This window comes from Camellia sinensis, chromosome 13, assembly GCF_055761805.1.
Source record: "Camellia sinensis isolate YWXY chromosome 13, ASM5576180v1, whole genome shotgun sequence".
Lineage (NCBI taxonomy): Eukaryota > Viridiplantae > Streptophyta > Magnoliopsida > Ericales > Theaceae > Camellia > Camellia sinensis.
Window position 1 is genome coordinate 104,893,585 of NC_138973.1, and position 17,021 is coordinate 104,910,605.

The following is a 17,021-nucleotide window of genomic DNA, read 5'->3' on the forward strand; positions in this document are numbered from 1 at the left end:
CATGCCTCCTTGGAGCTAGAGTTTCATGGCTCGGAGTTTTGCATCCCAGAGAGGAATGTTGTCACCATTGGAGGGCAGCGGGGGCTGGACGCTACTGGCCTCTCCCTCGGGGGTTAGTACCTGGACAGATGGATGCGGGGCCCGGGGTGGCAGGTTTACATCCGGGAGGAGGGCTCGCAAGCTTTCCAAGTTGGGTGGATTGGGCTGTTGGATAGTATGGCTCGAGGCTCGTTCTTGGTTGGGTGGAATATTTGGAGGTGGTGGAGGAGGCATAGGAAGGTTTCTTTGAAGTAGAGCATTAATCAGGGCTTGGTTTTGCTCGGCCAGGCGGTTGATGCTGTTGGTGAGCTCGGTGAAATACTGTGGTGGGTTGTTTGGATTGGGAGGGTCGGCTTGGTGGTCGGCAACATTGTGGTGAGAAGCCATGGATCTAGTCGTGACCATACACCTTGGTGGGTGGCAGGAAAGGGTTATTGGGACAGAGTCTCCGGCGACAATGGGCACAACTGGCGTGCGGAGCAAAGCTATTCCCACAGACGGCGCTAACTGATAATACAGCGTGTTCCGGGCGGAACGGGTCAGACTGATCCACGCTTCTAAAACTTGTGTCCGAACGACTAAGACCACTAGAAGACCTGCACAAGAGTTCAACAGGGAACGGGGAGTCCCCCAGTGAACCCTCCGACGAGCAAGTTAGAAAGGGAGATAGAATATAGAGATGGATTAGAGATAGAAAAGCTTAACCTTCTTCCTGTCTTCGACGTCTACTTGTATCCTCTGGTAATCATTTCGTTGTCCCTTCCGACCTGTCACCTTGGCCGAAAGTCTATGCTCTAGCTTACCTTGTTCATGGCGAAGGCGTTCTGTTCCGACGGAGAGGGGTTTTCGCAATAAATGCTGTAAGGGGCTTCATTAATGGCGATGTGCAGTGGCAATAACTTTGCAGATCTTTGTCTACTTATGTGGCTTGCCCTTCTCTTGCCATGTGTCTTGATGCCATTGGTTCTTATTGCTACGTGGGGCTTCAACAATGCTGGGCTTTAGTGTTTGAGTTATGTATTGGGCCCTAAATGGTGGGCTATTATCTTTTATGGGCTTACCCATGTCAAAATCCAATAACCTAATAGTAATTAAACAACAATTAATAATTTGAGAAACAATACTGCTCGTTTTTTAAGTTGTCAAAAATCAAAACTGTATTTTTTTAGATAGTCGACTGAGAAAGCCAACAACAGATCAAACAAACGAAGCTTCTAGCAGAACTAAAGATTTGGAGAGATAGGGGAACCTCCTCCATCCACACAGAACATCCATCCAACTCAACCCCCATGCAAGCCAAGCAATACGCAACCAAATTCGCTTGCCGCTTCACTTCCCACGATTTGAATCTTCTCAGTAACACTTGTGATTGCTCCACCAAATGACCAAATGAAGACAACTGTTCACTTGAAGCTTGGAGAGTTCAAATAACCGTTAGAGAGTCGCCTTCAAGATTGATGTCTTGTAGCCCCATATCACATGCAAACTGGATTGTCGTCATCACGGCATATAAGCTTCAATACAGTCTACTTCCATTGTAGAATTCAATTTGACGGACGTGGTCGCAATGACCTCACCGTGGTGGTCACGAACAATTGCCCTAACCCCTCTTGATTTTTTGGCATCGAAGTACGCCCCATCTTAAAGCACCCTTCCACCAGAGCCCGCCAACCAACCTCAAGACAGGGACAGAATTAGTATTTCATCTTGGGAGGAGCTAAAAGACAAATACAAAATTTTCGCCATATACATATACAAGCATGTATGTACAATATATATATATATATATATATAAATTATGTATACACACAAAAAAATTCAAATACCATAGAAATAATTTCTAATAGGATGAAGTTTTTTTAAGTATAAAATAAAAAGAGAGTGCAAGATAGAAAAAAAATGAGATATGTATTTTTTATACTTTAGGTCATTATGTATAAAATGAGATATATTTTTAAAATGTTATGACAAATCATATTTTTCACAAAAATAAAGGAGCCATAACCTCTCATAGTCTTCTCCTAATTCCGTCCCTGCTCAAAGACATCACTCGAAGGCACACTCTCTTGAGCACGAACCTAACTTAGCTCTTGAAAAAATTATTTGCATACCTGGCCAATTTAGCCACAGTCCTTTTCTCATGGAACACTACTTGGTTGCGATTCATCCAAAGGCACCATCACATCACAAAGAACAACTCTTGCAGACTTAGACTCAATAATAATTCAAGGATCCATTTGAACATAGCTCCACCCTTTCGTCTCTGCACAACTAAATCAAGACTACTACAATCCCACGTATCTCTAAAAAACTTGCAGTCGAAGAGACAACGATGGACGGACTCAGCTTCCAAATGCCATAAAATTCACAAACATCATCAATCAACGCCTTCATCTTCCTTAATTAACCCGCACCGGTAAAATATTCAAACACATCTTCCAACCAAACACCTTAATCTTCCCCGGAATTCCCATGCTCCAAAACTTCTTCCAAAACCCCTTCTCCACAGTACCCCTATTCGAAGTTGAGCATCGTGCATCCCGTTTGCGAATATCCATCTCAAGATGGTAAGCCGACTGCACCGAATAAATTCCCTTTTTGTATAATGCCAAAGTAAGGGTTGGTTTGGGATGTTCTAAAAAAATACATTTTTTGACTTATCGACTTATATGGGTTCGGTTTGAGTTGGGTTTGATGTGATGTGTTAGAGAGGTGATATGATTTAAATAAGATGATGTGACTTAAATATGATAATATCTTTTTAACTTTTTGTATTATTTAATTTATGCCAAACCAATCCTAAAACATCCTCATATCTCCTTCACAACTAGCTTTGCATAACCAATCCCAGTTTCTCCAATGGATTTTACAATTCTCCTCCTTCTGCCCCCACCAAAACCTCGCAATAAGAGCACTTATATCGTGACACAGTCCCTCTGGCATTTGAAAACAAGACATAAATGTACATCGGTATTGCTTGAGCCACCGTTGCTGATAATGACTTCTCTTTCCATCCATTTAGCCATTTCCAAACCTGATCCCTTTTGGCAAATACATAAGACAAGAATATTATAATTGAAATCACTATGTACTTATTGGCAAAATAGTTTTAGGTTGCGTTTGGTAGAATTTTGTAAATATAATTTGAGAGTATGAGTTGTATTTTGAATTTGAGAGTTTTAAAATTATGATTTGAGTGTAGAAAATTTGTTTGGCTATGATTTTTTAATAGAGTGTTAAATTGAGTTTTGAATTGAGTGTGAAATTGAGTTTTGAAAGTTTAATTTGATATGTGAAGTAAGAAAATTTGTTTGGTTATGAGTTTTGGAAAGAGTTTTCAAAATTTAATTCAAATTGTTATAACTCATAACAAAACACACTATTTTCACACTATTGAAAATTCTGATCAATACTCCTAATCAAAATCTTTTTAAAATTCAATTAAAAAATTTTATTATTAACAGAAAATAATATTAATCAATTTTTTAGTTGAAAATACTACAAAGGAAATATTTTTTTTTCGAAATAAATATTCAAAAAATTTAAATCATAAATATTTAAATAATAAAATTTAAAAATTAAAATCGTAATATTTTGAAATTAAAATATTTTAAAAATTCAAAAAATTAAAAAATTAAAAAAATCGTAACATATTTAAATATTAAAATATTTAAAATCTTAACAAAATTAAAATATTTTTAAAATATTTAAAATATTAAAAAAATTAAAATATTGATTTGAATTAAGTTTTGAAAAGAGTTTTGAATTATGTGTTTGGTTATGAGTTTTAGGGGTGAGCAGCGGATATACCGATCCGCCAAAACCGACCAAACTGAACCGATTTGTCGCATTTTGGATGGATGCGTGATGACGAACGGACAGTTGCAGATTGATTTTTTCCAATCCGCCAATCTGGCAGACGGATGGCGGATTTGAGATTCCTTTGGCAGCAACCGAACCGCCAAACCGCGAGCACCCGTAGTAATTTATAAGACTTTGTGTTTTCAGTTTGTTTAAATATTCTATTTGTGTTTTTAATTAACAAAGAGTTTAAATATTCTGTTGAAAACAAGTTTTCAACTTGAATATCTTTTTTTAATTGAAAAAAATAAACGTATTATTTATCTATATTTTTTGATTTTTAAATCTATCTGTAAATATAATAAATAAAAAATATGATATATGCTGGTTGGTTTTTGTTTTAAAAAACAGATATAGATGTAACAATATAGAAACATACAATCTCTACTACTGCTCTGTTCATGGTTTTAGTGGTTTGAATTGATTTTATATTTTAAAAACCACAGATTGTAATACTTTATGTGAATGAGGTATGCTGTGATTGTAGTATGTACATAAGGCATGCAATGATTGTAATATTCTAAAGTTTCAAACTTTCTTACTTTGGATGAGGCATGCAATGATTGTAATATTCTAAAGTTTCAAACTTTCTTACTTTGGATGAGGCATGCAGTGATTGTAATATTTTTTTAAGTCATTGACTGTAGTGCTTTCTTTTTTCTTTTTTTAAGGAAGTGCACAAGTTGAATTATATTGAAAATTTATAAAACTTTAAACCACCAAACCGATTCGCATCCATCCGCCAAACCGCCAATCCACTCAATCCACATCTGTCAAATTGACGAACAGATGCGGATTGATTTTCTCCAATCCGCCAATCTGGCAGACGAATGGCGGATTGGAGGTTCCGTGGCCGCAACCGACCTATGCCCACCCCTAATGAGTTTTGAAAAGTAATAATTATGTTTTGAATTGAGTTTTGAGAAAATGAGTGTAAAATTATGATTTGAAAGTTCCAAATAAACAACACACTCAAATCAATGGGTGGAACTATAATTTCAACTGCTTACCAAACGGAGCGTAGTTTTTCACTAACATTAAAAAAACAAAAAAAACAAAAATTTATATTTTTTTAAAGGGTTTTGGGCTTATGGTTTTAATTTTACGTTTTAATTCTTCTCAATGAATTTTAAAAAATGAACAATTTAAATCATTAAAATTTGACTTACAATAGCCTCCCGGACTCCAAAAATTCTCTCAAGTTGGAGACAAACCCAACCCTTTTTTCTAAAATTATTTTTTTCTTAAAAAAAAAAAAAACTATTAATAAAACTTTCATCAAACCCCATCTTGCATTGAAATTTGATTAAATTTTTGAGTAAATTATAATACACCCTTTAAGATTTGCTTAAAAAATATGTTGTCCCTTTTGATTTGAAAAATTACAGATACTCCATTATTAGAATTTTTTATTTAACAAAATTAACTAAAAAAATAAAATTCCTATACAATGATAAAATCACTTGAATTATTTATTGAAATAAATTTTTATCATTAAAAATTATTAATTGATTTGATGATTTGTTAATAAAAGAAATCATTTGTTATAAAATTAGAAACTTCAAGGGGTTTAATGCAATATTTAGAACCACAGGAGCAAATTATATTTTAAGTAAACCTCAAGTGTTATATCTGTAATTTAACTTTAATTTTATTATAAAATATATTTTAAAAATATTTTACATTTATAAAAAATATATATTTTTATATTTAAGGAAATTAAAAAAAATAGAGTTTGACTTTATGACAAAATAATCCTGAATTTTTTATTTTGTCAATTTAATCCTAATATTTTGATTTTGTTTTGATCTAAATCATTGGCCTCTTCCAATAGCTAAAATCATCATAAAAATTGTATTTTAACTATTAAACTCAATATAAGTATATATAAAATATTCTTAATATCCATTTCTGTTGAATTTAATAATTAAAATAATATTTTTTATTAATTTTCTTTAACGAAAATAAATAAATAATTTATATTAAAAAATTAAAAAATAACATTTAATTATAAAATTAAAATTTAAAATATTTATTTTGTCACTCTGGTTAAATCTTAATTTTTTTTAATGTAATTTTTCTTATATATATATATATATATATATATATTTGATATTATTAGTAATAATGAGACCTCGTTTGAGGACTGAATATTTTAATTAAAAAATTAAAAAATCACTATAAATTATTACATTATTCTCTTTAGGGGTTTTTTTTTTAAGGTCCCTGGTATTAACATTTTATAGCATAAAGGACACAAAATATTTTCATAATGTCTAAGGTCCCTCAAGTTGATCTAGAGAAAATTGGTCCAGAGAAAATTAGTTCAGAGAAAATTCACATCACAGAGAAATTTGGTTCAGAGAAATTCTAAGGACTTTCCAGAGAAATTTTACAAATTTCTCTGATTTGAGAAAGGAAGGGAAAATTAAAAAATTGATCCAGATAAAATTTCAAATACCTGCACTTACACCCATTGTGGTTCAAGGTAAAGCACATAGATCAGCAACAACCCTTCCCATTATCATATGTGTTTTTATAATGTATTTTAATCAAATTTCTCTGACTTCCGAATTTATCTTCAGAGAAATTTTGAATTTCTCTGGAACTGATATTGATGTTTGCAGATTCGTCCACCAAATTTCTCTGAGAATTTCTCTAGACTCCACAACCCAGAGAAAATTCCCAAAACAAATATTTCCAGAGAATTTCTCTAATTTGCTATGTATTTTTTTTGGTGAGAAATCGAACCTTGGGGGCAACCATTAGGTATTCTTCAGGCAAAAACAATTCCAGCTTGAAAATCCCTCCTTCATAAGGAAACTGTGTTGGACCAAGAATCATGACATTAAAGTACCGCATGTTATCTTCTGAAGGCGACGCACTTATTCTCGGCGCAGGTTCGTTAAGGAGACGCTGAGTTTCCTTGATGATTCTTTGAGGTAGATTGCTGTTAGCCATTGAAGAAGAAAGTTCGATTGCAGAGTACGCAAGGGTTTCACAGAGAGAGAGAGAGAGGGAGAGAGACTTTCAGAAACTCAAAAAATGCGAAATCGCTCAGAGAGAGCGAGGCTGCGGCCAGAGGAGGTCGGATCCAGACACGGCGAGTGAGGTTCTGCCAGGGGAGGTCAGATCGCGACAGATCGCGACACGGCCCGCCATGTTGAACAAATCTGAAAATGTCACAAGTTTAAAATTTGAGTTAAATTTCTCTGATATATGTTTAGGGACTTTAGACATCAGAAAATAATTTTGTAGATCTCTTCCATTATGAAAAGTGAGAGAGGGACCCTAGGCCAATTTTCAACCTTTTACGCGTTTCATAAAAATAAAAAAAAAAAATTACCAAAATAATTGACCTCAATAACCCAACCCAAACGTTAAAATTCCACTCCTCCCAACATTTTCCTCCTTATCACGTGCTCTTGCTCCTGAAAGTCACGTGCACTTGTCCCATAACCATCATCAACTTGTTTGGTTTTGATTTTCATAAAATAGTTTTTAAAAAATTCTATTTTTTAATTTTTTGTATTTTAACATTTTTAATAATTTTTTTAATATTTTAAGTAATTTTTAAAATTTTAAATATACCTAACATAAATACACTTAATATTTATAAAATTTTTTTTAAAAAATATACTAAATACCAAAAAATATAATATATATATATATAAAAATTCAATATATTTTTCTTATTTTTATATATTTATTAATTTTTTAAAATATTTTTTTATAAATATTTTATTATTTAAATACATCTAAATAAGATAAAAAAAATTACTTAAAATTTAAAAAGTACTTTAAAAAACACACAAAAAAAAAAAAAAAAAAAAAATTCAATTTTCAAAAAACTAAAATTCACAAAATTCAAACACACTGCATCATCTCCACAAAAATTCCACACACTCCCCCCCAAAAATTAAAATCCAGCAAACACCACCACCACCACCACCACGCTCCTCACCCTAAATCACCATGGACCCACCGTCGCCACCGTCATCGCCGCCGCCACCACCACCAGAAAAGAGCTGGAGCATCTACACCCGCCGCGAGATCACCTCTAAGTACGAGATCCTCGATCGAGTTGGCTCCGGCGCATACTCCGACGTCTACAGAGCTCGCCGACTCTCCGACTCCCTCATCGTCGCTCTCAAAGAGGTGCACGACTACCAATCCGCGTTTCGCGAAATTGAGGCCCTCCAAACCCTACAGAACTCCTCGAACGTCATCGCTTTGCTCGATTACTTCTGGCGCGAGGACGAGGACGCCGTGCTCGTGCTCGAGTTCCTCCCCACCGACCTCGCTTCGCTCATCAACGATGCAAAGAGGGCTTGGGATGGTGGAATCACCGTCCGCGAGATCAAGCGCTGGATCGTCCAGATTCTCTGCGGTGTTGACGCTTGTCACCGGAATTCGATCGTCCATCGCGATTTGAAACCCTCCAATTTGTTGATTTCGGCCGATGGTGTTCTCAAATTGGCCGATTTCGGTCAGGTATGTGATTGAGAGTTGCTTGAAATTATGTTGCTTCTTGTTGTTTGGAAAGATTTCAATTTGAATATTAGGATCTGATTTTGTTGATTGAATGTGGTTTGTTTATAGGAGAGGTATGATTTAGGAAGCTGTAATCCTCATTACCCTTTTTGTCAATTGTGAGCTGCACTGTTTAAAAAAAATTAGAAAATAACAGAGCTTGTGAGTATGCATTTTAAGTAATGAATTCGTGTTTTCGTAACATGATTTTAAAGAGTTTAAGAGTTAAGTTAATTGAAGTGTTTTCGAAAACGCGATTTTATTGAAGTCTGTGTTTTGAAACACTTCTCAACAACAGGGGTTTGAGAAATGAGCGGTTTGGGAAATATGTGTTAAGAAGACAAGGGTTTGTGTATAAAACTCCACATCCTTAATTTTGCTCCCAACAAATATTGTTACCATGATTAGTATGACTCGTACTCTATCTTCACGGGAACCATGCTAGCAAGCTGCATTCTATTTATTTTAATCTGGTGTAAAAATGGATTTAAATCAATACCAGAACAACTCTGAATGTTAGGGAAGATAATGGAAGACAACCGACCAAAGGGAAATAACTTATCCAAACTGTGGATTTTAAATCAATGAATAGAGCATTTTATTCATACTATGTCTCAATTTTGACTTACAGCTTTTAGCTAAAAAGTATAGACAATTCTAAGAAGGTAATGTGTTGAACATACATGAAACTCAGTATGAGTTTGAATAAAACAATTTAGAATCTAATGATAAACAAAAATTATGTAAATATATACAAATTCTCCTCTTTTAGACTTTAAAAGTTATTATATTTGACTTAAATATTCATAGATATGAGATAAACAGATATATAATTATAGCTTTTGCACGTGTCCCCCAACTGTTATGTTCTACATTTTTTGAACATTTCCTTGTCGGTATGTCCATGTCGTGTCACATGTCTATGTCCTTGTTCCTTAGCCAATGAAAATGTTCCTTGACTGATGCATGATATTAATATCAATCTCAGATGCACTTATCAAAAAAATTGATATGGATCTTAAATGATTCAACCTAGATGTTTTAGCGGTGCGAACCATTTTTGTGTTGCTATACTTGATCATGAAGACAGTCAGCTGGTAGTTGTACTAACTCTTGAAGGCATTGCTTAATAGCATATTACACTATTTCTATGTGAAACAAAAATTTAAGCTTACACCTCAAGATTCAACGATAAATATTAACAGCATGGTACTATTTGCATTTCTCATTTTGGTACTTGTTCTCCACCTGTTACTGTGTATATGAAGATGTCTTTTTCTGACTACGCTTGCAAGGTAGAGTTTAACAAGCAAAAACTGGAAGGCTAATAGTGCTTCAATTTTTTCTCTGTTTATTCATCATGTACTGGAATGAGCTCAAGCCAACAAATTCTTTCTTTAACCATTTGGAAATGGTGATGCCATTCTTTCTGAAGTAAAACTGAGGATTCTTACTAAGCTTTCTGACATTAATTAGCAGCTAAACTAGGCAATATTTCCCAAGCACTGTGAAATACAGTATACCATCATTACTCTACATCATATAAATGTATAAACCTATGGTACCTGGAATGTGGATAGTTCCGGTACATGGAACGAGAATGTGGTACGCCACATGCTCTAAAATGTGATAAGGTAGGAGTAGACTTGTGTAGATTATATTATAAGAATTTTATGTACTTCTAGAATATTATTTTTTTTTTTAAAAAAAGGTTCCCCACCCCCCCCCCCCCCTCCCCCCACCAATGTAATAACACATTTCTATAAGCATTAATTTATGACCCATTTTTTATGTTTTGTCTTGTGAAAATTTCACTTACTTTAGATTTTAGTTTGTTAAATTTGATTTTTTTTTTTTTTTTAAACTCCTAAGAAACCCGTAGAAAATATATTAGAAAAAAAACTTTTGGGGTCACTTTAAATTGCTAAATTTACCATTTTTGAACAAAAGTGTATCATGTTTCAGAACGTCCGTTCCAAAACGTAATTCTCTAAGGTACTAGTATTTTCTGGTAAGACTAGTACAACATTTTTGTTGAAAAATATTGTCTTTATATGTCTCCTGTAATTGTTGATTTTCAGGCAAGAATACTTCTAGAGTCCGGTTTTGTTGGCTTTGATGAAAACCCACGGCTACATGAACCGAATGTTCCAAATCCAACTAGTGTTGTTCAACAACCACTTGAAGTTGTTCGAGAAACAGAAATTCCACGCCAAGATGGTTCTGGAAATGAAGAGCATGGATCTTTGGGTAAAGAAGAGGGCATTGAGGGTTTGGACATGCACAAGGCAAACGACTCCATGAGTGAAATTGACAAGGAAACTCATGATGGAGATACATCCTGTCTTGCTACGTGCACGACAAGCGATGTCGATGATGATCCTTTCAAGGGTTCTTATTCATACGAGGCTGAGGAGGGTGCAGATGACCGATACGGTGCACTCACATCCATTGTTGGAACTCGCTGGTTCAGGGCACCAGAGTTACTCTTTGGATCCACAAAATATGGTCCAGAGATTGACTTGTGGTCATTGGGCTGCATTTTTGCAGAGCTTTTCAGTTTAGAACCTCTTTTTCCAGGTACTTCAGATATCGATCAGCTAGGCAGAATTTTCTGTGTCTTGGGCAACGTAACAGAGGAAATCTGGCCTGGTTGTTCAGAACTTCCTGATTACAAAACAATATCATTTGGTAAAGTAGAAAAACCACTTGGTTTGGAATCATGTCTTCCCAACCAGTCCCCTGATGAAATCAATCTAGTCAAAAAACTTCTTTTTTTCGACCCAGCAAGTAGAGCTACTGCGATGGAACTGCTTCACGACAAGTATTTAAATGAAGAGCCTCTACCGGTTCCAATATCAGAGCTAAGGGTTCCTTCTTCACGCACTGCTCAAGATGAGGGTTCTCCCGGTGAGTGGGGTGATTACAGAGACATGGCTTCAGATTCTGATTTTGAGGATTTTGGTTCTGTGAATGTTACAACTACCAATACTGGGTTTTCAATTCGGTTCCCTTGAACGCGCTTCAGACACTACAACTGTAAGTTATACATGTTATTCCATAGTTATTCCATATTGTTTGAACAACTTCGGTTTCCCTAATTATTAGTAACAGGAGGTGTCTTTGAAATTTATTGGGACTTAGCCATCATATTTTACTTTGAAGTGATATTGTGCAAGTGAAGAACACTTAATTCTTTGTAAACCACCAGTTTTCAGCAGACTTTGTGTTTCCACCATTATGTATTGGAAATATAATGAGATTTTGAGGATTTTTACTTCTATAATATGGAAATATTTTTATGGTATATGGGAATGAACCTTTTGAAGTTGAATTGTTTGTTTGGAAATATATATATATATATATATATTTCTTCAAATGTAACCATTACTAGAGCAGTTTGCATTGCTGGTGTTTGAAAAAAAACAAAAAGAGGTATGATGCCGACGCATTGTGCAGCCTTAGGTTGCAAGAATGTCTACGAAAAGGCTTAGGTTGGTAATGTCAGCTACTCCACCATGGATGTTAGTGACATTTGGTTGACAAGATTACTACCTTAGTTTATTGAAGTTTTTGGTTTGACTTTCTAGGGTGAATGACTGTAGTTTTGAGAATTTGAAATGCAATTTATATATCTAGCCTTTTCTTAAGCGTGTGAGGAATAGGAGCCGCTAACTGGCAGTTGCGGGTTGAATCCGCAATGGGCGTTCAATTGACAGATAGAAGTTAAAGAAGCGCTGCCACCAATGCTTGCCTCTGGTGAGAGTCGAACAGTTGACCTCTCATACATGAGAGGCAGGGAGATGTCATTGGGATTGGGCTAGAATCTAGATTGTTAGCACCAACGTGATTGTTGACCAGTTATTGCAATGTTGAATTCAACTCCTCTAGGGTGGATGACAACATGGTTGTTCCGATTATTGAATTTGTTGTATGCTTAAGACTGTATCATTAGACTTTCTGTCACAGATGAATGTAATTGACTAAAATTATAATGTGTGCATCTTTTTCGGAGAGTGAGTTTTGAGGGGCTTTTCTTATATTAAGCCAAATTATCATCTTAATTTTCAAATTAGGCCTAGTTTGGACGGAATTCTCAAACTAGACTAAAGTGCTATTACAAACCACGCTTTCACTGTTTGTAGCAGAAAATTTGTGAAATAGTGAAAGTGTGGTTACAAACCACGCTTTTAATTAAGAAAGCGTGGCTATAAATCACGCTTTTAATTAAGAAAGCGTGTAAGAAAAATTTGTTTTATTCAGAAAACGTGGTTTCAAACCACGCTTTTACTGTTTGTTTTGTAAAGAAAACGTGGTTCCAAATCACGCTTTCACTGTGCTTATAATTTAAGTTTGTTTCTGAAGAAAACGTAATTCTAAATCACGCTTTCACTGTATATGTTTATTTTCTTAAGAAAACGTGATTGTGAATCACATTTTCACTGTTTATTTATTTTTTTTCATCTATTTACGCTCACTGTGAATCACGCTTTCACGTGATTGTGAAAATTTTAAGGTAAAATATATATATAAATTTTATTTCATAAAATTGAAATCAATATCAAATATATATAATAATAATTTATAATAGTAAATAATAATCAACTATATAAAATGATTATTTTTTTATTTTAATTCTTAATTTTTTTTTATTTTACTATTTAGGGATAAATTTTTTTTTTTTTTATTTTAGGGTTTAAGATTTAGGGTTTAGGATTTATAAAAAAAAAAAAAAATTAAGAATTAAACTATAAATTCTAAAGCCTAAATCCTAAATCTTAAAATAAAAATAAATAAATTTTAAGAATTAAATCTCAAACCCTAAAATAAAAATAAATAAATTTTATCCCTAAACACTAAGGTAGCGTTTGGTAACATTGACGTTTTTGGTTTATGTTTATAAAAATTTTATAAATTGGTTTCTGTTTATTTTTAGAAAAACATAAATTACAAGCTTGTTTGGTTTTAACAAAATGTTTCAAAAAAATTTTAAAATATAAACTAAAAAATATGTTTGTTCAAGCTTAAAATATTTATATTTATATTTATTATTTATGACAATGGGATCACATTTATTATAATTGAAAAAAAAAATGATTAAAAAAAATATTTGAAAAAAATTTAATTGGAAAAAACGTGGTTTGTAAAAATTATTGAAATTTTTTTTTTGGAAAAATCGTTGGTTTATAAATGGTTGTCTCAGTTTATAAATTTGAGAAAAAAACGTAAACTCAAAAATGAGTTTGCGTTTTCAATTTTCATTTTTTTTTTCAAATAATTTTTTTTTCAATTAAATTTTTTTGCAATTATTTTTTTAATTAATTTTTTTTAATTATAATATGTGTGATCCCATTGTCATAAATGATAAATATAAACCACTTTTTTTTCAATAATTTTTAAAAACCACGTTTTTTTCAATTAAATTTTTTTCAAATATTTTTTTAATTAATTGGAAAATATTTGAAAAAACGTGACAAAAATTTAGTACTATTTAAAAAAAAATTCCAATTAAATTAAAAAAAAATATTTGAAAAAAATTTAATTGGAAAAAACGTGATTTGTAAAAATTATTGAAAAAAAACGTGATTTATATTTATTATTTATGACAATGGGGTCACACATATTATAATTGAAAAAAATTAATTAAAAAAATAATTGCAAAAAGATTTAATTGAAAAAAAATATATTTTTCAAAAAAAAATTATTTGAAAACTGAAAACATAAACTTATTTTTTGAGTTTACGTTTTTTTCTCAAATTTATAAACTAAGACAACCATTTATAAACCAACGATTTTTCCAAAAAAAAATTTCAATAATTTTTACAAACCACGTTTTTTCCAATTAAATTTTTTTCAAATATTTTTTTTAATTAATTTTTTTTTTCAATTATAATATGTGTGATCCCATTGTCATGAATAATAAATGTAAATATATATATTTTAGGCTTGAATAGACATATTTTTTAGTTTATGTGTTTAAAATTTTTTTGAAACATTTTGTTCAAACCAAACACGTTTGTAATTTATGTTTTTTCTAAAAATAAACAGAAAGCAGTTTATAAAATTTTTATAAACATAAACTAAAAATGTAAATGTTACCAAACGCTACCTTAGTGTTTAGGGATAAAATTTATTATTATTTTTATTTTAGGGTTTAGGGTTTAATTCTTAAAATTTATTTATTTTTATTTTAGGGTTTAGGATTTAGGGTTTAAAATTTAGGAAAAATCGGTCTAGGGTCTCTTTCCCACTTTTCGTAATGGAAGAGATTCACAAAATTATTTTTTAATGTCTAAGGTCCCTAAACATATATCAGAGAAAATTGACTTTGTCTCTCTTCTCTCTCTCTTCTCTGCTCACACATCAATGGCTTCAACAGCTCTCTCTTACAATCTTTTCTCTTCTCTCAGCTCTCATCGAACCCACACCAACTTCTCTCTTTCTTTGCGTCGACCGATTTCTGTCTCCTCCTCTCCAACCTCTTCTTCCATCTCCAGATCCTCCTCTCCAACCTCTTCTTCCATCTCCAGATCCCTCATTTTCCCGACCCAATCGAAGACCAATCGCACTTGTTTCGTATCTAATTGTTCTGCAGATGGGAAACAAAACTCCACCGAAGAAGTTCCCATTGAAGAACTTCGCCGTCGCTCACCGCCTCGGCCCCGTTCCAGTCGGGCCCCCAAAGCTGCCGCAGCCATGGACAGAGGCAATATCTCAGCAGATTCAAGGCACATGGAGAGTATTTCGTCGACATTGTTAACTCGACCTTTGATGGCTGCCCAGTGGAAGGGAGTTCGACCTTCATGGTCCTGTGAAGAAGAGAGATCTGAGTCTGATCTGAGGAGTTCTCTGGTTGTCTCAAGCTGACCTTTGCTGCAAGCTAGGTGCAATGGTGAACATCCATGGCTGTCTGTTTTCGAGATGAAATCAAGGCGTTCTTTCAGTATTTCCTTGACTATCCCTGCAAAAATCAGGACACTAGCAAATAAGAATAAGAAATTATCTATACAAATGAGATAATTTCTCTGGACCAACCCAATTGAATTTCTCTGAATTGAAGTGTCCAGAGAAATTTCAAAGACCAAACACAGAATTTCTCTGGGTTGTTGTTGTTGGTTTTTTTTTTTTTTTTTTTTTTTTTTGGTGATGCAGAAAATTTCTCTGGTTTTAAATCCAGAGAAATTCTTTGGTGATGAGATTTTCTCTGTGCATATGTATCCAAGTCACAGCAAAATCGATTGGTTCTATAGTGGATAGAATTTTGAAATTTTTTCAGAAATTTTTTATGTGATTTGTTTAGAGAAATTTGAAATTTTCTCTGTTATGTCCAAAGAAATTTTCTGGATAGAATTTTCTCTGAAAATTTGATTTGGAATCTGATAAAAAGCTTCATAGTTTTAATATAGGGAAGCATTCCTACTTAAAGACTTGTGCCACAGTTGGGGCATTTGGGTTTCCGGAGTCGAGTGGCAGTGGAGATGGTAACAACAGTAGCAACAATAGTGGAGGATCAAACCCACGACAAAGAAATTTGAAATTTCTCTGGAGTCCATGAAAGGCTAAGGAAAATTTCTCTGGATCAATTTTCTCTGACTTGAATTTTCTTTGGATTGATGTTGAGGGACCTTAGACATCATGAAAATATTTGATGTCCTTTATACTGTAAAATCATAATATTAGGGACCTTAAAAAAAATACCCCTAAAATTTATAGTTTAATTCTTAAAATTTATTTTTTTTTATAAATCCTAAACCCTAAAATAAAAAAAAATAAATTTTAAGAATTAAACCTTAAACCCTAAAATAATTTTTTTTTGTTATCCCTAAACAGTAAAATAAAAAAAAAAGAATTAAAATAAAAAGTAATCATTTTATATAGTTGATTATTATTTGTTATTATAAATTATTATATATATTTAATATTGATTTCAATTTTATGAAATAAAATTTATGTATATATTTTATCTTAAAGTTTTTCACATTCACGTGAAAGCGTGGTTCACAGTAAAAGCGTGAATAGATGAAAAATAAAAAAATAAACAGTGAAAACGTCAGCCACAATCACGTTTTTTTAAGAAAATAAACATGCACAGTGAAAGCGTGGTTTAAACTATAAGCACAGTGAAAGCGTGATTTGGAATCACGTTTTCTTCACAAAACAAAATAAACACAGTAAAAGCGTGGTTTAAAACTACATTTTCTGAAGAAAATAAATTTTCCTTAAAAGCGTGGCCACGCTTTTACTATTTCATAAATTTTCTGTTACAAATAGTGAAAACGTGATTTGTAATAATATTTTAATTTAATTTGAAAATTCTGTCTAAACTAAATTTAATTTAAAAATTAAGATGGTAATTTGATTTAATATGAGAAAAGTCCCGAGTTTTGAAGAATTGGGATCCTCCCCTTGAGCCCCCTCCTTCATTTCCTCCTTGCAAGGGCCTTCGGGTCCACTTTGAGGCCCAGTTTTGATAATCCGAACCGTTCATATTTTTAGATTTATTCAGTATATTATACCTGTAAAAAATCAAGTTGATCGAATATCATAAAGTATGTGTTCGGAAAACTGTTTATTAAAAAATAGTTTGT

General features: G+C 32.9%; 1 protein-coding gene across 1 annotated transcript; it reads left to right on the top strand.

Annotated features, from left to right (window-relative positions):
- Positions 1 to 7,760: 7,760 nt before the first annotated feature.
- Positions 7,761 to 11,740, top strand: CAK1AT (CDK-activating kinase 1AT). Its single transcript, XM_028221545.2, has 2 exons — positions 7,761 to 8,394; positions 10,515 to 11,740. Exons 1-2 carry the CDS (start codon positions 7,876 to 7,878, stop codon positions 11,448 to 11,450), a joined length of 1,455 nt encoding a protein of 484 aa, XP_028077346.2. The 5' UTR covers positions 7,761 to 7,875; the 3' UTR covers positions 11,451 to 11,740.
- Positions 11,741 to 17,021: the final 5,281 nt, after the last annotated feature.